Genomic DNA, 23,766 nt, shown 5'->3' with positions numbered 1-23,766 from the left:
ATTCAAAGGCAATATATAGCAGGTCAAGGTTGGGGATGTAGGGGGAGGTTGTAAGGGGGTTGGGGTAGGTTAGTTATTGTGCGGCTCGGAAGGTGTTGGTCATAAAGTTTTTTTTATTATTTAGATGTTCTTCTTTTTAAGCCTGCATATGCTGCGTTCATGTCTAAGTGTCTGTTAATGGAGTTTTCACTAGAGAACCACAATTCAGCCTGCTATATATATCTATACAGTATATATATATATATATATATATATATATATATATATATATATATATATATACACACACACATATATATACTATGGGGTGCCAAACAGGCAAATACATTGATTTTCTGAATAGTCAAAACTTGAATATATAAAGTCATTTCCGAATATATAAAGTCAAAACTTGTTTCTGAATATATAAAGTCAAAACTTTTTTTATATATTCCAACGCTGACTTTATATATTCAAGTTTTGACTTTATATATTCAGAAATCAATGTATTTGCCTGTTTGGCACCCCATAATATACATATATATATATATATATACATATATATATATATACATATATATATATATATATATATATATATATATATATATATATATATATATATATATATATATATATATGTATGTATGTATGTATGGAAGAGGAAGAGCAGTTAGTGTATATGCTGTCTCGTGCATCATCAGCATGTGTGTGTGATTCTCTCTCTATATTATAAATAAAGATATACAGTGTATATATATATATAAATATATATCCATCCATTGTCTAACCCGCTGAATCCGAACACAGGGTCACGGGGGTCTGCTGGAGCCAATCCCAGCCAACACAGGGCACAAGGCAGGAACCAATCCTGGGCAGGGTGCCAACCCACCGCAGGACACACACAAACACACCCACACACCAAGCACACACTAGGGCCAATTTAGAATCACCAATGCACCTAACCTGCATGTCTTTGGATTGTGGGAGGAAACCCACACAGACACAGGGAGAACATGCAAACTCCACGCAGGGAGGACCTGGGAAGTGAACCCAGGTACCACCATGTCGCCCATATATATATATATATATATATATATATATATATATATATATATATATATATATATAACCAGTCATCAGTCAGTCATTTTCCAACCCACTATATCGTAAATCAGGGACACGGGGGTCTGCAGGAACAAACCCTGGGCAGGGCACCAGCCCACCACAGGACACACACACATACATACAAACACACCCACACACCAAGGACAATTTAGGATCGCCAACCCACCTAACCTGCATGTCTTTGAACTCGTGGGAGGAAACTGGAGCACCAGGAGGAAACCCACGCAGACATGGGGAGAACATGCAAACTCCACACAGGGAGGACCCACAAAGTGAACCTGGGTCTCCTTACTGCTAGACAGCAGTGCTACCACTGTGCCACCCATATATATAAACCAGTATATTATATATACCAGTAATGGCACACAGCATGATAATGTGCAGTGAATACACTTGACTTGAGCATTCCTAGTGTTCATCCTCTTTCTCTGTACGTTTACCATTCGTTTGCTCAGAGGTTTCCTGAGCAGCTCTTCTTTTCCCCACCCTAGCAGCCTGCTTCTTCTCTTCTGTCGTCAGCATCATTTTGCATTAAAACTGATTAAGTCAGTACTTGTGTTGCAATTATTTAGTACATTTTCTTTAATTTTTCACTTAAGCTGGCACTTAAGTCTTCAATCTGCCTCAAGAATGATTTAAGATATGAAGACGTTTGGGAAGTGACGGCGAAGGTGGTAGGGATGAGAATGGTGCCCATACACATGCTCCACACGGCCGCCCTGCTGCCTGCTGCCAAGAGTTGATTCTGCAATAAAATAAGATAAAAATAAAAAGAGGAATGACCTTGGAGGTTAATCACCATCCTGAAAATGGATAGTAGAGGTCACATAGTATACTTGTACCAAATTTCAGGTCAATAGTTCAAACGGTTTGTGAGCTACAGGTGATTTCAAATCCTGGACAGACAAACAGACAGCCACGGTAGGGTATTATATATAAAGATATATATTTATGTATTTCTCTTTGCATACATAGGCACATTCTCTCTTTATTCTATCCATATGTGGTGATGTATTTTTTGTAAGCCTTTTGCCTGTTTAAAGGTCATACTTGGAAATCCACTTATTTAAATTCCCATATGCAGTATTATTGATTCTTCAGTGTTCAGAGCCCAATGTGTATTTTATTGAAATGGTTTCTGTTTGTGGATCATGAGGTGCTGCTGGCTCTTTTAGAGTAGATAGGACTGTTTTCTGGTAACTCTTTTCATTCTCCAGTTATAAGTTCAGAAGTGACTAATCCTTATGAATGTTTCCTCCATTAAAAGAACTATGTGGAGCGATATTTTTATACCTCTTTCTATATATATATATATATATATATATGTGTGTGTGTGTGTGTATAGCCTGTTATGTCCTTATAATAGATTTATGAATAGCTAAACACATAACATTTCATTTTAATTTTCTGCATAATGTTAATATTTGTCATTTTTCGCCTTTTGCAGCCACACACTGATGTGGCTCTGCTCTGACTCTTACGTATTTGTGTGTGTGAAAGCTACAAATGAGCACACATTCCTGCTTTAGTCAAGAATCCGTTATTGCAAATAAATTCTGATATTTCTCTCCTCCAGGCGGTTTATGAAGTGAGTTCTCAGATCAGAATGGCACTGCATGATATTTCAGTCGAGTCAGTGATATGCTGCCTGTGAAGCTCACAGCACTCAGTGTGCCTCTTCATTCAGGCAGATTACATTCTTAGAGTCCCGGGTCCTCAAGAACAACTTTCCTTGTGAAAGCTCAGATTGCATTTTGCAGATCGTTGTTTTCCGTTCTCTCGCTACAAAAGTTAGTAGGATTGGGTATTTGCTTGCAACAAAAATACTGACTCCATATTTTGAGAAAAGCTGTTCTGAACCTTTTTATTCTGAAAGCGTAGATGATGGGGTTGACTGCCGAGTTTCCGTGGGTTAGGAATATGGCAATATAAGTCAGGATCATTGGATTTTTACACGAAGGGCAGAATAACGTGATGCAGTTTAAAATGTGAAGAGGTAGCCAGCTGGCTGCAAACAAGAAGAGCACCAGAGCCAGTGACTTGGCCAGCTTTAACTCTTTCCCATAATATTTTTTCGGATCTGTGGAATTGGCAGAAACCTTCTTGTTGAGCTGCTTGTGGATCATGTAAAAAATCTCAGTGTAAATTAAGAGCATAAGCAGAAGAGGAGGCAGCACCCAGCCAAAGAAGTTGAAGTAGACCATATAGTCCATACTGATGACATGTTCAAACTGGCAGGTGATCATCAGGTCAGAAGAATTGTGGTCTCCATTCTTGGTCAGGTTATTCCAGCCCAGCACTGGAGTGAATCCAACAATGAAAGACACAGCCCAGCAAACCACCACTGCCACTCCTGCTCTCTTCTGCGTGACCACCGTTTTATAGCTGAAAAACACAAAAGAGAAGCTGAAATGAACATGTGCTTTGGTGTCCCAGTCATGATGTTCATTGAAATGTAAAATAAAAATAAGGGTGAGGAATATTGAAAGAGCTAAATCTACCCAGTACCGTCTGATTAGACCTTGTGGACCAGGGGTCGCTAGCTCCGGTCCTGAAGGACCACCATGGCTGCAGGTTTTCATTCTACCCCTTTTCTTAATGAGTGCCCTGTTTTTGCTGCTAATTAACTTCTTTTGAACTCATTCTAAATGATTTGCTCTTGAGGACTCAGAACCCTTAATTGTTTCTTTTCCTTTAATTAGCAGCCAAACAATAATGAGATACAAAATAAGCCAAAACAACTGGTGTCCATCATACAATATCTGAAAATAAAGAAAGGTGAAGGTCTCAGGAATGTCGATCTGCTCAGGTCCACAAAACATTTTAACAGAGCTCTTAGAAAAGAGAAAATCAACAATTTCAGAAATGTCTGCTAATGCAACATGAGAGCAGCAACAAGCCAAGGAGTTAAAGAACGAGTTGAATTAATGACAGGAATTGGCGCCTCATTAAGCAGCTGGTTGGAGTGAAATTGGTTGGAGTTTGAGGCCCTGACTTAGTTGGCCTTCTCTTGGCTCACTTACTTCACATTTCATTACTAGTTGGGTGCTGTTTAAGGAAAGCAATTCAGAGGAACGATGAAGAAATTCAGGGAAACAAATCTTAAAAAAGTAATTAAATTATAATGAATTTGCAAGAAGTTAATTAGCAGCACAAACAGGGCACTTATTAAAAAAGGGTTAGAATGAAAACCTGCAGCCAGTACTGGAGTTGGTGACCCCTGTTTTTGGACATATTTAGCACAAACCTGAAGAATCATTCCCACACATCAATTGTGGGTTTAGTGTTAATCTTTGTTCGTCTTTGTCAACTAGTATAAGAAAAGAAGTAGATTTAAGTGATAGTAATACGCAGACATACATTTACGAACGGCAATTCCTGCTCGATTTCCGAAGAAACTTCGCCAAAATATCCAGCGATGTGACAGAGATGCTCCGCAGCCTTTGCTTACTTCGGCAGCCTGAGAAGCTGAGCTTGCGAAAACGCAAGCGCAGCGATCGGAAGCAGAAACGAGGGAAACGCAGCGGTGTTAGCATAAGGCTAAAAACTAACCCCACCAGACCTGCGATACCGTCCATTCTGCTCGCGAACGTCCGATCGCTGGACAACAAGCTGGATTATATAAAGCTGCAGCGGGCCGAGCAGTGGGAAATGAGAGACTGTTGCATCTTTATTTTCACTGAGACGTGGCTCCAGGAAAACATTGCAGACTCGGCCATCCAGCTAGACGGACTGACCATCTTCCGTTAACATTATACAAGTTACTGTCTGTTATACCTGCAGTTTTATCACTCGTTAATTTAAATTGTTTTTTTATCAGTATGCTACTGCTGGAGTATGTGAATTTCCCCTTGTAAGTAGATTGCAAGTACTATACATTGCATCAATGTTCATATTGCTAACTACATGTCAATATTGCTGCTACTTCTTTGTCTTGTCTTTGCACAATGTCTTGTTTGTGTTTTAATTTTAAATTTAAATTTTAATTCTTTTTTAATTTATTATTTGCAAATCATGCTGTTACATTGTGGGCCCTGAGCTTCGCAAGTCCGTCTATCTGTATACTTGTATATGGTTGAGATGACAATAAAGTTCACTTTGACTTTTTGACTTTGACTTTCCTGCTGGCTTATCCATAAAGAAAACTATGCATCAACATAGAAATTTAAACCCAGTTTTATCCACTGCAACTCCATGGGCAGCTCGGTCCTGTCCCCATAGCTTTAATTATAATGGTGTGGAACACCAGTCTCTCAAACTGAACACTTTTGGACACACACCAAGTGTTTGTGAGCCAACAGACACATCAGAGAGAACAGACAAATTACACAAAGAGGACACAGTTTAGGAAGAATTAAACACTGCTTCAGATAATTGATGGATGACAAGGACATGATGGAAGAGATGCCTGATGATCATCAATGAGAATTACTGTCAGCAAATAAACATCTAACAAATATATTAGAACATCAGAAACATTCTGATGAGAGGCCATTCAGCCCAGGAAAGTCCTAGCCATCAAATTTCTCCAAAATATCATTGAGTGGAGTTTTGAAGGTCTCTGCTCTTAACTGTTTATCACACTAGTGGTTCTCTGTGTGAAGGAAAACTTTATAATGTTGGTATAAAATTTAGTCTTAATGTATCTCCAGCTGTGCTTCTTGTTGAATTCATTGTAAAGGAACAACCTGCATCCACTGTCCTAAGTCCTAAGTCAATCAAAGATAGATAGATAGATAAATAGATAGATAGATAAATAGATAGATAGACAGACAGATTAAAGGCACTATATAATAGATAGATAGATAGATAGATAGATAGATAGATAGATAGATAGATAGATAGATAGATAGATATAAATGAAAGGCACTATATAATAGATAGATAGATAGATAGATAGATAGATAGATAGATAGATAGATAGATAGATAGATAGATAGATAGTGTCAGGGATACCAAGGGCAATGACCCGGCCGGGACACCATGAGGGACCGGATGTGGGTCTGCGCCCACCCTGGATCACATGGGGGCCGCCATCCTGGTTGCTTTGGGGGCCACGGGTTGAGGGCATGAAAGCCCCACCCTGTAGGGGCCCGTGGTCACCGCCAGGAGGCGCCCCAATGCCTTGGGCACCTGTTACCACAGCACTTCCGCCACACCAGGAAGTGCTGGGGGGAAGAATTAAAAGGGCACCCGGAGAGCTGCCGGGAGAACAGCCTGCACTTCCGCCACGCTGGGGCGTGGCCAATCAAGGAGTGTCGGGAATCACCTGGAGCTCATCCGGGAGCATATAAAAGGGGCCGTCTCCCTTCATTCGAGGCTAGAGTCAGGTGGAAGTAGGACGAGGCAGAAGAGGTGTGGAGGCGGCCCGAGAAGAAGGCATTTGTGGCCAGGACTGTGATTATTGGGGTTTGTGCACGGGACTGGGTTTTAGTGACCATTATATTTGTAAATAGTATTGTATAATAAACGTGTGGTGGTTGAAGAACAACATGTCCGCCTGTCTGTGTCCGGGTTGGCTCCACAATAGATAGATAGAAATGAAAGGCACTATATAATAGATAGATAGATTAAAGGCACTATATAATAGATAGAAATGAAAATCACTATATAATAGATAGATAGATAGATAGATAGTGTAATGGACAGCCAGGACTCCTACCCAGCCGGAATGACCCAAAGCATACAGCCAAGGTAACACTGGAGTGGCTGTGGGACAAGTCTATCGCTGTCTTTGAGTGGTCCAGTCAAAGCCCAGACTGCAACACCAGAGAATATCTGTGGAGGGTCCGAACATGACAGTTTATCGACACTTCCCATCCAACAGAGTGAAGCTTGAGAGGATCTGCCATGAAGACTGGGATAAACTGCTCAAATCATGGTGTGCAAACCTTGTAGTGGCTTACCATAGAAAACCCAAAGCTACAACTGATGCCAAAGAGGCTCCTACAATGAAATGGGAGGATCAGGGGAGAGAGGATTACTGAGGCAATACCTCCCCTGAGACGCTAGAGGGCAGCCCTCCTGGATGGCTGTGGCACCACGGATTCCTGCAGGGCAGGCTGGGAGCTGGAGTTTGTTGGGACCCTGTTGGATTCCGTGGGAGGCCCCAGGGGAAGCTGCAGAACCGTATAATGAACTTCCACTACACCTGGGAGTGCTAATCACGCGGGAAGCCAGAGTCGGGAGGTGGAGGACAAAGCTTGCTGGGAGAGGAGAGAAAGTGGCAGAGAAAGGGAGGAGAAGGAGAAGGAGAAAGAGAAGGAAAAGGAAGAATAATAATAAGAAGAAAATGCTGGTGCTTTTGTACTGTGTACTTTAGTGGGGAGCGAGGAAAAAGCACTGCTCCACGAAAAATAAACCTGTGTTGCCTTGGACTTGAGTCTCTGTGCCTGTCTGTGTCCAGCTTTGGGGAGCTGTACGCCCCTGGTATTCCACAGTAGGTATAGACATGAGAGACTTCAGTCTTTGATTTTTAATCAACCTTTCTGAAGAGGAGCTGCATGATGGCACAGTGGTAGAGTTGCTACATTGTAGTAAGGAGACCAGGGTTTGTGTGTGGGGTCCAACTTGTGTGGGATTTGCATGTGCTCCCCGTGTCTGTGTGGGTTTTCTCTGGGTGCTCTGGTTTCCTCCTACAGTCCAAACACAATCAGGTTATGTGAATTTGCGTTTCCAACACATGTACCCTGTGATGGTCTGGTGCCCTATGCTAGCTGGGATAGGCTCCAGCAGACCCCAGAGACCCTGTTCAAGACACAGCAGGTTAGGAAATGACTGACCTTTCTGAAGACATGCTTTCACTTTATCATGTATGGGTTATTTGAGGGTAGACTGAAGGGCAAACAAAACAAATGTATTCAATTAAAATTAAATTTACAACACAGTGTGCAGAAAATGATGGGGGGCCTGAATATATTCTGAATCCACCGTTGCAAATTGCAGATAATTTAGATGTGGAAGGAAATTGGAATATCTCAAGAAAACCAAAGTGAAAAGAAAATGTGCAAGCTGAATACAAAGGCAGATAAAGCTGAAAACTGAGCTGTTTATGTGACAAGGCGGCAAATGACGCTCACAGTGACGCCAGGCATGCTGCAGACATCCAGCTTCTGGAGTGGGTTCACTACCAGAATACTAATACTGCGCTTTTAAAAGTTAATAAGCTGCCTGTGTATGTGGTAAATCTGGAGTGCCAGCCCCTCCAGGCCTGCGCTGGTGATCCTTCATCTGTGTCTGGATTTTCATTTTCTTCATGCCAGTGCACCGTGAGTGTGTTGCTCCCTGCACTTTAATTCAATGACATCACTTCTTGATTTCGAACCCAAAGGCACCATAAGTACTCTTCATGCCTCTGTGACTTTTGCTCAGAGCACAATTTATTGAGGCTCTTTTTGCTGGTTATTGCTACTGCAATATGATGCTTCTTTTTTGAAATCTGTTATCTGTGAAAGCAATTTGAACCACATGAATTGGTAAAATTGTATTGAGAAACATACAGGGCCCCCCATAATATCTGGAACAACCTCTGTGCTCGACAGTTTAAAAAAAAAACCAAATCAAACAATTCAGATGTGCCTAAAGTGCACATTGTAGACTTTCATTTAAGGGAATTTGCATGCATTTTACACACATCATGTAGAAATGACAACACTTTTACTACATGGTCTCCCCATTTCAGGGGCACCCTTCAAAAATCTGAAGTCAAACACCTTGAAAACAATGGGAAAGGCTATGAATTTTAGGAGACCCTCCTTGCCTCCTGCTTCCATAGTTATAAATAGTGAAAATGGGAGCGCAATACAATTAAAACTAAATGTGTGATCCACAAAGTACACCAGATGAGTCCTCACCAGTGTGTTATAAAGCTTCAGCAGAACCTCCTGTGATTTGTACTCCACACATCAAGGCGCTATATAACCTGACACTCTGTTAGCCTACATTAATATCCCTATAGTGAGCACATTCTGTAGAAGAAACAAATGATTACAACTGAACCCCAACAATATCCATCCATCCATTTTCCAACCCGCTGAATCCCAATACAGGGTCACGGGGGTCTGCTGGAGCCAATCCCAGCCAACACAGGGCACAAAGCAGGAACCAATCCCAGGCAGGGTGCCAACCCACCGCAGGACACACACAAACACACCCACACACCAAGCACACACTAGGGCCAATTTAGAATCGCCAATCCACCTAACCTGCATGTCTTTGGATTGTGGGAGGAAACCGAGCCCAGAGGAAACCCACGCAGACACGGGAGAACATGCAAACTCCACGCAGGGAGGACCCGGGAAGCGAACCCGGGTCTCCTAACTGCGAGGCAGCAGCGCTACCACTGCGCCACCGTGCCGCCCCAACAATATCTGTATATTAATTATTTCTTACATAACTGTCAATTGACAACAAAGTTGTTTGCTTGATTTGTAATTTTAAACTGTGGAGCAGAGGGGTCCTGTGGTGGGTTAGCACCCTGCCCAGGATTGGTTCCTGCCTTGTGCCCAGTGTTGGCTGGGATTGGCTCCAGCAGACCCCGTGACCCTGTGTTGAGATTCAGCGGGTAGGAAAATGGATGGATGGATGGATGGAGCAGAGGGGTACATCAAGAAGAAATGTGACTTTGTTCCAATACTGCACTTTTATCCTCTGCAAACTGAACCATCTTGTTACTTATATTCCCATCCAAATTATCTATATATATATAATTCACTAAGGCAAGACAACCATGGAAAGCACGCCGGAAGGGGCATGGATTCACTAAGCCGCCGACAAGTGAGACACCTATGGCGCACGCAGGAAGGAGCCACGCCCACCAACTGCAAGACCATTGGATACGACGACAACTCACAGAGCCACACCCACCAACTCGGACGCGACGACACAGAAAAACCAGCGTCATTTATATTCGTCTGTCATAGAGGTCACATGCAGCTCCGACCCACGTTGACTGTTCATAGAGGCATGTTTCTCGCGGAGGTGAATCGCCATATGCAGCGTGTAAAACGGTTTGCGAGGGGTATCCCATAGGATCCTTAAAACATTCCTTTAAAACTGAGGTTAAAATACAATGAAGTGAGCAGTCTTTAAAAAACGAGTTTTCGGTTACGACGCGCGACCGCGTGCACCATAGCAAACTGTTTTACACGCTACATACAGCAATTTGCATCCGCGACAAACATGCGTCTTCTTAGATGCTCCTGCACTTTGCACACACTGCCCTCCCACCTCGCTACCACCATGGTCGGGTGTCTTGGTGGATTATATATAGAAAGGCAGCCAAAACCGTACAGAGCAATGAAAAGTCTACGTGAGTCACAGGTGCATCTGGTCTGTACAAAGACAACAACGACTCAAGTGACGAGGTGGAGGTGGGCACATGAGCAGGCAGTGCATACTGAACGAGAAATCAACAGACTAGCATGACAGAGGGAGCGGAGTGGACGCCCTTCTCCTCTCCTCCATTTCCACCCTCCGCACCTGAGCGCCGCACAGACGATTGTGTGTTGGTTCGTTCCGTGCATTGGTTAAAACCCAATGAAGGAGGCAGTCTTTAAAAACCAATAAGCCCTGTGCCTCTGTTTCATTATCGTCTCACCTGCTTCACCAATGCAGGCCCTGCAACAGTCGAGACGCTCTCTCGGCAGCTGACCTTCTCTGTGCCAGACTGGTTCACACAGAGGCACCACATGACCAGGCGGTGTGTATGCTTTGAGAACGAGGGTGGACGCGGCAGGACTATCTAAGTAGTGGCATGTTTGTCACGGATGTGAATCGCTGTATGCAGCATGTAAAACAATTTGTCGCGAATGTGAATCGCTGTATGCAGCGTGTAAAACGCTCTATTGTATGTTGCCCTCTCCAGAGTTGCATCTTTTCATTCACCTACAGTCATATACACAATGAAGTGAGCCGTCTTTAAAACCGAGTTTTCGGTTACGACGCACGACCGCGTGCACCATAGCAAACTGTTTTACACGCTACATACAGCAATTCGCATCCGCAACAAACATGCGTCTTCTTAAATGCTCCTGAATAGACCTCGCTGCTACCGTGGTCGGGTGTCTTGGTGGATTATATATAGAAAGGCAGCCAAAACCGCACAGAGCAATGAAAAGTCTACGTGAGTCACAGGTGCATCTGGTCTGTACAAAGACAACAACGACTCGAGTGACGAGGTGGAGGTGGGCACATGAGCAGGCAGTGCATACTGAACGGGAAATCGCCAGACTAGCATGACGGAGGGAGTGAGTGGACGTCCTTCTCCTCTCCTCCCATTCTACCCTCCACGCCTGAGCGCCGCACGAACGATTGTGTGTTGCTTTGTTCTGTGCATTGTTACAATGTTGCTTTTCTTGCTGATTTATTATATTACTGATTTTTCAAATGGTAATTTTCTCCCTGTGCTTAAAAATTATTAAAAAACCGGCCTGATTATGTGGTGTATGGTACGCCGTGGGTTGGCTAGTTTAAATATATTAAACTAGGGGCTTTTGGAGCCAATCCCAGCCAACACAGATCGCAAATCCCAGGCAGGGTGCGCCAACCCCAGAAATTCCTCCCCACCCCTGCAAGCACTATCAGAGGAGCCAGCAAGTGTCCAATGGAAATTCTAAAGGAATTTTGGGCCACAGAGGGCACCACACATGTATCATACATTTGAACATTAGAGAAGGCCATTCAGGCCCAAAAAGTTTGCCAGTCCTATCAACTTCGTTCTTCATAAATAACATCGGCGAGTTTTGAAAGTCCCTAAAGCCTTACTGTCTACCACACTACTTGGTCGCTTATTCCAAGTGTCTATCGTTCTTGGAGTAAAGAAAAACTTCCTAATGTTTGTGTAAAATTTACCCTCAACAGGTTTCCAACTGTGTCCTCGTGTTCTTGATAAACTCATTTTAAAGTCACCATCTCGATCCACTGGACTAATTCACGTCATAATTTTAAACAGTTCAATCATGTCACCTCTTAATCTTCTTTTGCTTAAACTGTAAAGGCTCAGCTTTTTAAATCTTTCCTCATAATTCAACCCCTGTAGCCCTGAATCAGCCCAGTTGCTCTTCTCTGGACTCTGGATAGTGCTGCTATGTCTTTAAGGAGACCAAAACTGCACCCAGTACTCCAGATGAGGCTTCACCAGTGTGTTATAATTCTTGAGCAGAGCCTCCTGTGACTTGTACTCCACACATCAAGGCACCATATAACCTGACATTCTGTTAGCCTTCTTAATGGCTTCTGAACACTGTCAGTTTATTGTGTTGAGTCCACTACGACTCCTAAATCCTTCCCATAAGGCGTACTTTCAATTTTCAGATCTCCCAATGTGTATTCAAACCAAACATTTTTACTCTTTACGTGTAATACTTTAAATTTACTGACATTAAACTTCATCTGCTCAAGCGTGTGTGCTGTCCAAGTCCTTCTGTAATGATATAATGGATTCTCGATTATCTGCCAATCATCCTAATTTGCTATCATCAGCAAACTGAACCATCTTGTTAATTATATTATCAAAGCTAAAATGAAAAATATAAAAAGAATAATGAATAATGTATTCAGGCCAAAAAAAAAAAACTGAAAGAAAGAAAAGGTAACCTAACATTGCATTGATACCATATTCTGAGGGGTCTTCCCTGTCTGCTAAAATGGCTCTTTATTGGCGTATCTGGGGGTTATTATTTTATAATCTACCAATTTGGACACATTAAGTACAAAGAGCAGTAGCAGCTGCTCTGTTTCTGTATAAACACCAACATTATTGCTGTGTTTGCGACAAACGGGCATCTTAGGTCAGACGCAGATAAATAGGCCCGTCCATTTAAATGATTTCTCACTTTCGAGTGATTCCGAACAGCTGACCTGTTCCACTATAAATAACACAGACGTCTCCACATGCTGCTTTAATTAAACGAGTCACTACTGATGTCTTTAAGTCCTCCGCATTTAGCTGGGAAGCTCTGCTATTTCAAACCATTTAAGTGCTCCATGTCTTTTTTATTTTGGAATTAAGAACGGATGGCCAACTCATATTTGGTAACATCGGGCAGCTGGTTGTGTTGAAGTGACATCTGCTCAACAAGCGGAAGGAGACCACCTTACTTACAGATACAGGTCAGTGCACACATGTATGGATTTTTGACTGCCTTTTTTTATATAATATCATTTCACTGCCTGGCTGTATAACAGCCTTGAAGGTAGAGGTAGGGAGATGCTGAGGGTCCTGTAGTATAATGGAGCACAATCCCACACAAACACTCCCCTCCACAGTGTTTCCAGGGTGTAAGAAAGCCCACACAGACACAGAAGAACATGCAGACTCCACAATTGAAATGGCCAGCCTGGACTCCAACCAAGCCTCACTCCTTAAAGATATTCAATTGTCGTGGATTTTTGTATTTTCTCTTTTTGGAAAATGAGAACATAGGCACTCTTGTAAGCCACCTTGAGTTTAGCACACCATCTGTTGCACAGCCTACGCTGTAAACACCTGCTGCCAACAGCCTGGCAGCTCGCGCCATCACTTCTCAGTAAATAATCTAAGACTGAAAGTGAGCGGTGATTTTGGCTCAGGGCTGCTTTGCACACTTTGAAAGGTCAATATGGATTCACTTCACAACCTGCATTGTTACATTTACATTTATATTTATGTACTTAGGGGACAGTTTAATCCAAAGTGACCTGCAAAAGAGGTCAAAATAAACGAGCAGTCTGGGAATAAGTGTTACAAGATTGATCATCACAAATGAAGTGCTTAGTAACAAAATACAAGCGAGTTACGATTCCCAGATTCTGAAAATTTAACAGCTAATATCATGTCACGTCATTGTCTAACCCGCTTAATCAAGACCAGGGTTGTGGGCGGATACTGGATATAAGGTGCAAGGCAGGAATAAGCTCTGGCCAGGGCACCAGTTCATCACACATGCCAAAGACACACTAGGGGCAATTTAATATCACCAATTTACTTAACCTGCATGTCTTTGGACAGTGGGAGGAAACCCCTCGGAGACAACATGCATACTCCACAAAGGGAGGACCCAGGACATAAACCTTGATCCATTACTGCGAGGCAGCACTGCTACCACTGTGCCACTGTGCCACCCACAGCTAATATCAGTTACACAGAGATTCAATACACAAGAGGGTCTTCAAACGCTTCTTAAACACATTGAGGGAGTCAGAATTTTGGATGAAGGTGGGCAGTTTGTTCTATCAGACAAGAGTTACATGTTTAAAGAGTCTGGATTGAGATCTGATACCACGCTGAGGTGGCATCACCAGATTGCGTTCATCAGCAGGTCTAAGTTAGGCAAGCAGCAGCACAGAACCGCAGAAGTGTTTCCATGTACTCTACCAGTCAAATGTTTTAGAACACCTCGGTTTTTCTTAAATCAGTTGAAATGTAATGAATGACCTAAAATGGTGAAAAGGTAAGCAGTAAACGGCCAGAGGGTTAAGTTTAAAGTTTAGGTTAGCAAAAACTGAAAAAAAGTAAATTACAGGATATTACAAATGGGTGTTCTTCAGGGAACAACTAATAAGTTACAACCTAATGATGTTCTGCAGCAATTAAAGTCAATTAAGCCTTGCAAATTGAAATAAACAATTTGCACAGGTGTCCCAATTTCTGGTAATTACTTAAAAACCCTCTGTGTGTCTTAAAGCAGAGTTGGAACAGACTGCTGTGTTACTACACTCTATGACGTACTACTTGGACAATATTCCCGAGATAATGTCAAGAAAATAGCCATTAACAAATGAAATGAGACAGAGAGAGCATTATTGACCTTAGCAGTGTAGGCCTTTCATTTAGAAAAACTGGGGCGAGATTAGAGGAGGCAAGAAGATGTGAATAACAAACAGGCGTATAAGCCTGGATCTGATTTTGTGAACGATTTTTCAGGTTTCAAGACCCAACTTATACGTGAGTATATACTGTACATCCTGCACAATCCAAAGGCATTTGGAAACTGGAAGAAACTCTGATAGGAAGAGATCTGGCAGACCCAGAGTTCCAGAGTTACGATTTGTTAGACCAGATGACGTTTCTTCAGAAGGCATTTTCTTTGCCCCCATGTACCACTGCAAACAGCAGGATGGCTTTTTTTGGAGCAGTGGTGTCTTCCTTGCTGAACAGCCTTTCAGGTTATGTCGATGTTGGATTGGTTTTACTGTGGATATCGATACTTGTCTACTGGGGTCCTCCAGCATCTTCTCAAGGTCCTTTGCTGTTGTTCTGGGGTTGATTTGCACTTTTTACACCAAAGTCCGTTCTTCTCTTGGAGACAAAATGCGCCTCCTTCCTGCATGGTATGACGGCTCTGTGGTCCCATGGTGTTTATGCTTCCGTATTATTGTTTGTACAGATAAACGTGGAGTCTGGAAATTATTCCCAAGGATGAACCTGATTTGTGGAGGCCCACAATTTTTTTTTCCCCAAGGTCTTGGCTGATTTCTTTTGACTTTCCAATTATGCCAAGCAAATAGGCAGTGAATTTGATGGTAGGCCTTACATTCATTTATTGACTCCAATTAGGCTAATTGGGTATTAGAAGCTAATTCTCTAATTGACGTAATTTTCTGGAATTTTCCGTGCTGTGACCCACTGGAATTGTGATATAGTCAAAAAAAGTGAAATACTTTGAGGTCTGTGAACATTGTTGGAAAAAAATGACTTTTGTCCTGCACAAAGCAAATGCCTTAAACGGTATGCCGAATTTATAGTTTGTAGATATAAAATCTGTGAAGGGGTTATAAAGTGAGTTTTACCCGAAGTGTATGGAAACTTCTCACTTCAACTGTAGTTACAGAAACAAAATGGTGGGGACAGATAACAAAACTAAACGATATTTTAGGAAGACTGGCATCGTGTTATCAAAATAAGATTGTACACATGGGAACATGAGAAAGACAACTGAGGAAAAAGTACGACAGCAAGCTGTAAAAAACTGAGAATAAAAGCAAATCGTAACAGTTCTGTCATGCCAGAGACTTGACATATTGCTCAGCGAGTTCAACGGCTTCACTCCATTTACCAAGATAGGATCTGCTCAAATAAAAGGTGGCCTCCACCCATTCCCTCATTTTTATTGTGTAAAAGCTAATGGAACCTGACAGGATGATCTTTGACACTGACCTTTTTATAGCACGAGATTGTTGGTTTGCTGCCCGCCGCTTATTTGTTGCACAATATGTCATTAAATCTGCCTGGGATTACAGATGACGCCTAACCCAAAGCTACTAGGATGTGACCCATTGTCACTGTATTGAATTAAATAGATGAATGAATCCTGATCTCTCAGTAAGTGACCTTGAGGTAAAGGTGCCAGCCATTTTGCATGTAAGTGAAGTACAAGTTATAACCTTGCTAAAGATAAAGCCTTCTCACCCAGAAACCCGCTAAGAGGATTTCTTCATCAATAAGACAAAACAACTCCTCAGGTTCATTTAGTGGTGACCCTAAAGTAGGTTATATAGCACGATCTGTGGAGTACAAGTCCAAGGAGGTTCTGCTCAACCTTTATAATGCACTGGTGAGGCCTCATCTTGAGTACTGTGTGCAGTTTTGGTCTCCAGGCTACAAAAAGGACATAGGAGCACTAGAAATGGTTCAGAGAAGAGCGACTAGGCTGATTCCAGGTCTACAGGGCTTGAGTTATGAGGAAAGATTAAAAGAGCTGAACCTTTACAGTTTAAGCAAAAGAAGATTAAGAGGTGACATGATTGAAGTGTTTAAAATTATGAAGGGAATTAGTACAGTGGATCGAGACTTGTATTTTAAAATGAGCTCATCAAGAACACGGGGACACAGTTGGAAACTTGTTAAGGGTAAATTTCACACAAACATTAGGAAGTTTTTCTTTACACAAAGAACGATAGACACTTGGAATAAGTGACCAAGTAGTGTGGCAGACAGTAAGACGTTAGGGACTTTCATAACTCGGCTTGATGTTTTCTTGGAGGAAACAAGTGGATAGGACTGGCGAGCTTTGTTGGGCTGAATGGTCTGTTCTCGTCTAGATTGTTCTAATGTTCTAAAATTAATGGTGCTGCATACATGGCTGGTTCTTGCCTTGTACTTCACATAGCCAAGAGAGACTCTGACCTGCCATAATACTTAATGAGATTAAACAGATTTGAAACTGGATAGATGGATGGAAGTTGTTAATGGCTCATGAAAGCACAGGATTGCTTGAAGATAAGACACCAAATTTAAAGACAAAAACACAATTAGTGTCTGGATGCAAAATGGCTGAGCAACTAAACTGCTAGATTGCTCAACAGAACGTTCAGATATTCCTAGTTTCTGAACTTTATTTTTTCTGTAACAGGACAGCTCTGTGGTTTAAGGTGATACAAGAACTAAAACACTCCACCTCAGTCCATGTTCATGTTCATTTATTCATATTGGGGCAAATAAAGTCATGCAGTGCCTATAAAAAGTGTTCACCCCCTTGGAGATTTTCATGTTATTGCTACATAATATTAAGTCACAGAGGACTGAATTTGGATTTTTTGATCCTGATCAACAGAACAAGACTGTTCAATGTTAGAATGTAGAAATGTCATGTGGGGAAGTGCAAAGTGCTACACGTCATCGGCGGAGTCCCTCATGGGGTCTGTCCTTGCCTGTTACTTCTTCTGACTTTTCTGATATTAATGACATTGATTCTGGTGTAGTTAGTAAACTTGTGCAATTCACAATAAGACAGTTCCGGGGATTTAGACTAGAAAATATCAAAGTGGATTCCAAGTTAAATCAGCCATTAAAAAATGGAAAGAATATGGAAGAGTATACGATTAATTTTTTTTTTGCTTTAAATGTGTAATTAACTTAGACCACTTGGCAGAGATATGTTTCCCTTTGAAATTAATGAAACTCTTTCTGTTGATCAGTGTAAAAAAAAAAAAGAGGCAATTTAACTCCATTGTGAGCAACTGTGTTTCAACATTATGTAAGAATATAATGTGAAAACTTTTCATGGGGGCAGCACAGTGGCGCAGATGTAGTGCTGCTGCCTCGCAGTAAGGAGACCTGGGTTCACTTCCCGGGTCCTCCCTGTTTGCATGTTCTCCCCGAGTCTGCGTGGGTTTCCTCCCACAGTCCAAAGACATGCAGGTTAGGTGCATTGGTGATCCTAAATTGTCCTTAGTGTGTGCCCTGTGGTGGGCTGGTGCCCTGCCCAGAGATTTGTTTCTGCCTTGCACCTTGTTTTGGCTGGGATTGGCCCCAGCAGACCCCCATGACCCTGTGTTAGGATATAGCGGGTTGGATAATGACTGACTTTTAATGGGTAGATATTTTTATATTTTCATATTTTATATTCTTGCAGACTTTATCAAGTTTTTCTTAAGGATTTCCTTGTAATTTGCTGAATTCTAGTCACATGATATGACATATTTAAATCCTTAATGCAGCCAATTGGTTTTAGAAATATATTTTATTTATATAGCACCTTGAGCATAACAAATTTGCTTTGTATGTGCAGAGGGTACAGACCTATAAATACCTGGGAGTGCAGCTGGATGATAAACTGGACTGGACTGCCAATACTGATGCTCTGTGCAAGAGAGGTCAGAGCTGACTATACTTCCTTAGAAGACTGGCGTCCTTCAACATCTGCAATAAGATGCTGCAGATGTTCTATCAGACGGTTGTGGCGAGCGCCCTCTTCTACGCATTGGTGTGCTGGGGAGGCAGGTTAAAGAAGAAGGACGCCAGGCATAGAGCTGGACAGTCTGACATCCGTGGCAGAGCAGGCTCCTGTCAATCATGGAGAATCCACTGCATCCACTAAACAGGATCATCTCCAGACAGAGGAGCAGCTTCAGCGACAGACTGCGGTCACCGTCCTGCTCCACTGACTGACTGAGGAGACCCCACACTATGTGACTCCTCTATTCCACCTGGGGGGGTAAACGTTAACATTATACAAAGTTATTGTCTGTTATACCTGCATTTTTATTACTCTTTAATATTGTTTTCTTGTATCAGTATGTTGCTGCTGGATTATGTGAATTTCCCCTTGGGATTAATAAAGTATCTATCTATCTATCTATCTATCTGCTATATACATGAAATGTGTTATTATTATTACTTTATTGTTATAGTTTAATAGGCTGTCAGACATGTGTGTCTGAGGACCAACTTGCTGGCTCCGTTCAAGTATGCAGTGCCATCCTGGGGCTAAATGTCTTATCTCTTTCCTCTGCCGTTCAGAGAAGATGGCTGACTGACCACACCCTATCATCTTCATAAGTCCCACCTCTTCCTGGAAGGAGGTGTCTCCCTTGCGACCTGAACTTTCACCAGAACGGAGGTCTGAGTCAGGTCTCTCTTAAATGTGATAGCTGATAACTTTATGTTTGTTTGTACCCGCACTCACGTTTATTTCCTTGATGCTCAATACTTTCTGTTACATTGCAGTTGAACGGGATGGCCCGGCTGTCACCCCAACTACTTTTAGAACCCTGACAGTCACTCTGTTCCACATGGGCCTGTAACAATTATCTGGTCCAGTTATTCTAATAAGTCACTAAAATTAACTCCAAAGGTGCACGGTGGCAAACAGCCCAGGACGAGAAACCTGATCTTCACATCTTTTGGATATGAAAAGAAACTAGGCAGAATATATAAATTCCATAGTGTCACTAAGCAAGAAACTAAATGTCAATACTTTGGGCTGTGAAGAAGTCTTATTAAGGCCTACTCCACAGTGCATCTATTCATTTGCATCAGGCAAGTCAATGACTGTTTCATTTGGCTCAAAAGTTTTTTTTACTGACACAGCAGGTGGTCAGATACAAATGCAATGTCCTCGGATTATAAATTTTATTTTTCAATTCCATACCCAGACTGTCTCAATTCAAGATCTGATTCTCGAGTGGAAGTTGAGAAATGAGGATTGTATGTCTTTCAGGATCAGGCTATCTCTGCAACCAAACTGCATCGTGGCTTCCTGATAAAATTGATCAGTCCCTGATTGATGAATTCATTCAAGCTCAACTTCAATTAATAACAAGTATCTATTAATTTAAAAAAAGTGTCTTAGCCTAGCAAGTGTAAAGTTTGAGCCCTAAGAAGAAAGTGGATTTGATCTGCAAAATGTCAAATATAATGGAGAAGCCAGCAGAGAGATGTGCAGGCACTCTTATTTGATTTTGATCTAAAAATAATGATGGCCGACCTTCAGGCAGAGCTCTATAATTAGGAGAATGAAGAGGCAGACACAAAATAGATACATTGCCAGAAAAAAAATCCAGAATAGTGAGAAAACTCTCAAATCATCAATTAAGGCTTGGGAGATGAGATGTCAAATGAGACCAAAAATGTCTAACAGAGAGTGAGAGAGCCTTAATTTAAAAAAATAAAGGAATAAAAATGAATGCCATTGGTTTTAACAGTGGGATGTTACAGGATACAACCAAAAATACAAGACAGCACTCCTGAAGCAAACTATCTAAGGAAATACGCTGGACCTCAGATAAGATCAGAATTTGGTGGCCAGTTAAGAATAGCACTGCATGTTATGTGCTAAGGATAATGGGGGCTGCACTTTTAATATTTATGTTTATTCCAATGGTTCGTGAGAATGGGGAAAATAACGGAAATATCATATGAAAAGGCAATTTAATTGTCCTGGGACAGGAGACCATCATAAGGAAACAATGCTTGTACTGTAGAGCATCCCACAAAGTGGCCTCATATTCCTGGGCTTTATATGATGAAGCTGAGCAATTATTGGGCCAAATGACTGCCACAAGGTTTTAGCAATGGGCCGTGACAGGATACAACTGAAAATACAAGACGGTCCTCCTGAAGCAGAACAGTTAAGGAAATATGCTGGACATCAGGTGAGATCAGAAGTTAGTGGCCTGTTGAGCTTAGTAATGCATGTTATGTGCACCACCTGATTTGCTAAGGATTTTGGGGACTGCACTTTTAGTATTTCTGTTTATTACAGAAATACTAAAATTGGTAACATCTGTTTGTTTTGTGAAATACTTTCTAGTAGTCTAAAATATCGTAGCTGGAATGCAATTTGAGGCTGGCCAAAATAATAGAAAAGACACAGGAAAAGGTAGTTTAACCATCCTGGGACAGGGGACCATCACATGGAAATAATGTTTGTGCTATAGACAGGGCCGGCGGCACTTTTAAAGCAAATTATCATATATACTCACATATAAGTCGGGTCTTGAAACCTGAAAAATTGATCATAAAACCAGATCCCGACTTACACACCTGTTTGTTTTTGCATCTTTTTGGCTCCTCTAATCTCGCCTCAGTTTCTCAGACACATCAAATTTTGTTGAGGCAGCGCAGTTACCAATATCTTTCGCCACTTTTAATTTAAAACCAGCTTCATATTTTCTTCTGAGCGAACGCTCCATCGGAGATAAGGCTTGCTCTTACGATAAAGGTGTATGAGGGTGTGAGACACAAAAAACACAAAACAGTGCAAACATCGCTTTGGAATAGTTCAGGTATTACCGAGTGGTCACGTAGGCACAATAGAGAGAGAGAGAGAGAGGTTAGGAGCACACGCTGATACAGTGCATTGCCGCACCCACCCACAGTGTGCTCCGTGGTTACTCTCTCAGGTGGGCATTAGCATATCATAATCTCTTGGACCAATAGCGTGAGTTTCCTGCGTTCAAATTATACGACCAACATTATAAAATACTGGAAATTATACGATAAAATCAAGTCCCGACTTATCCGCAAGTATATACGGTAGGCATTTACCTAAGGCGCACATCATAAAGGGAGGGGGGGATCCCAGCCGCACGGGGTAACTACCGAACAGTCAGTTGGCGCACTGATAAGCTTGGCCTAGGGCACAAAATAACCTGGCACCAGCCTCCTATTCCTTGCTGAGTAATTATCGGACCAAATAACTGCCAAAAGGTGGCTGCCAGTACCTTTATGGAGACCCCGTCATTTCTGGGGTGAAAACTTCCCTTAAAAAAGGTGGGGTATCCATAAAGGTACTATTTCACTGTAAAGATGATGTTTTTGATATGTTACTTACCCCTGGTACTTTTTAGAGAAGTTAATTTCATGTACTCATGTAAAATGAAGATCACAAAATCTCTGATGTAACAGTGGTTTATGGCGACCAACACGGAACAACAACAAATAATATCAAGACGTCAGTGAAAAAAAAATCACACGTTACTTATATTGCATACTCCACTTGTGATGTCATCTAGTTGTTTGCTCACAACATTTCAAACACCTGTATTTTTCCTAAAGTATTCTTAAATAAACTTCTGGAAGTTCTGGAAAGCACTTTTTTGAGTGAACATGAAATAAGCTTAGATTGACGTAGGCCTCTGCATTATTATTAGAACATTAGGCCCATCTATACTAGAGCAGGCCATTCAGCCCAGCAAAGCTCGCCAGTCTTATCCAGTAAGTAATAGGGTGTTGTACGTCTTGCCTGAAGAAGGGGACAAAAATTGCCTCAAAACTTGCTTGCTAGCATATTGTAATCTTTCTAGTTAACTAATGAAACGTGTCATTTTGCTTGACTTCTCATTTCCTATCCTATCAAGTTAATTCGTGTAAAATAACATTAAGTCGAGTTTTGAAGGTCCATGAAGTCTTATTGTCTACCACACTACTTGGTCACTTACTCCATGTGTCTATGGTTCTCACTGTAAGGAAAAATGTCCCAATGTTTGTGTGAAATTTACCCTTAACAAGTTTCCAACTGTGTTCCTATGTTCTTTATGAGCTCAATTTTAAATAACAGTCTCGATCCACTGGACTAATTCATGTCATCATTTTTACAGCACACAGCACCAGTGGCAATGTTGGATAATGTTATAAAGATGATTCATAGTTGATTTCTAGTTCTTCCGTCTGTTCAGCACCCCATCTCTGTTCAGCTTGCCAATTATCGTGGACACCTGCCAAGATGATACGCAAGCTTGGGGTGGTGATCAATGAGCAGGGACCATGTTGCTACAGTATCTTACACATTCACTCAATACAACATCCGCAAGAGTAGGCAGAACAACTCCTGGTCCAGGCTTTGGTCTTATCATGTCTGGACTACTGCAACTCACTGCTGGAAGAAATACCAGCATGTGTCACCAAACCACTAAAGATGATTCAAAATACAGTAGTACATCTGGTGTTCAACCAGCTGAGGCAGGCAGAGGGCACCCCTCTTTTCAGATCACTATATTGGCTTCCTGTAGCAGCATGTATTAAGTTCAAATCCTTCATGCTTGTCTACAGAATGGTCAATGAGTCAGACTCTATGTAAATGCCGACACTGCTGAGGTCTTATGCTCCTTCTCAACCACTTAGGTCTGCTGATGAAAGATGTCTGGTGATGCCACTTCTACATGGCATCAAAAGTCAATCCAGACTCTATTCATGTACAACTGTTAGCTGGTTAAAATTCACAATTCGCATTTCTGACTCCCTCAATTGCTTGAAGACCCTCTTGTTTTGTAAATTTCTGTCTAACTGATGTTAGGTTTTTGTAACCAAGGAATTGTAACTCGTTCTGAACTCTTCACTTGTGGTGTTCACAAACTATACCCTAGACTGATGTTTACTCGATTATGTTGACTTCTTTTTGTAAGTTGCTTCGGATAAAAGTGTCCTCTAAGCAAACAAATATAAATGTAAAATACATG

General features: G+C 41.7%; 1 protein-coding gene across 1 annotated transcript in view; it reads right to left on the bottom strand.

Annotated features, from left to right (window-relative positions):
• Positions 1-1,992: 1,992 nt before the first annotated feature.
• Positions 1,993-23,766, bottom strand: part of adora1b (adenosine A1 receptor b) — a 126,607-nt gene continuing 104,833 nt past the window's right edge. The window contains exon 2 of the mRNA XM_039749369.1: positions 1,993-3,492. Coding sequence (XP_039605303.1) covers positions 2,850-3,492 — 643 coding nt within the window. The 3' untranslated portion in view covers positions 1,993-2,849. The remainder of the gene's footprint in view (positions 3,493-23,766) is intronic.

Source organism: Polypterus senegalus, chromosome 3 (genome assembly GCF_016835505.1).
Source record: "Polypterus senegalus isolate Bchr_013 chromosome 3, ASM1683550v1, whole genome shotgun sequence".
Classification (NCBI taxonomy): Eukaryota; Metazoa; Chordata; class Cladistia; order Polypteriformes; family Polypteridae; genus Polypterus; species Polypterus senegalus.
The sequence above is the reverse complement of the archived record's forward strand: the minus strand, read 5'-3'. Positions and strand labels throughout refer to the sequence as shown.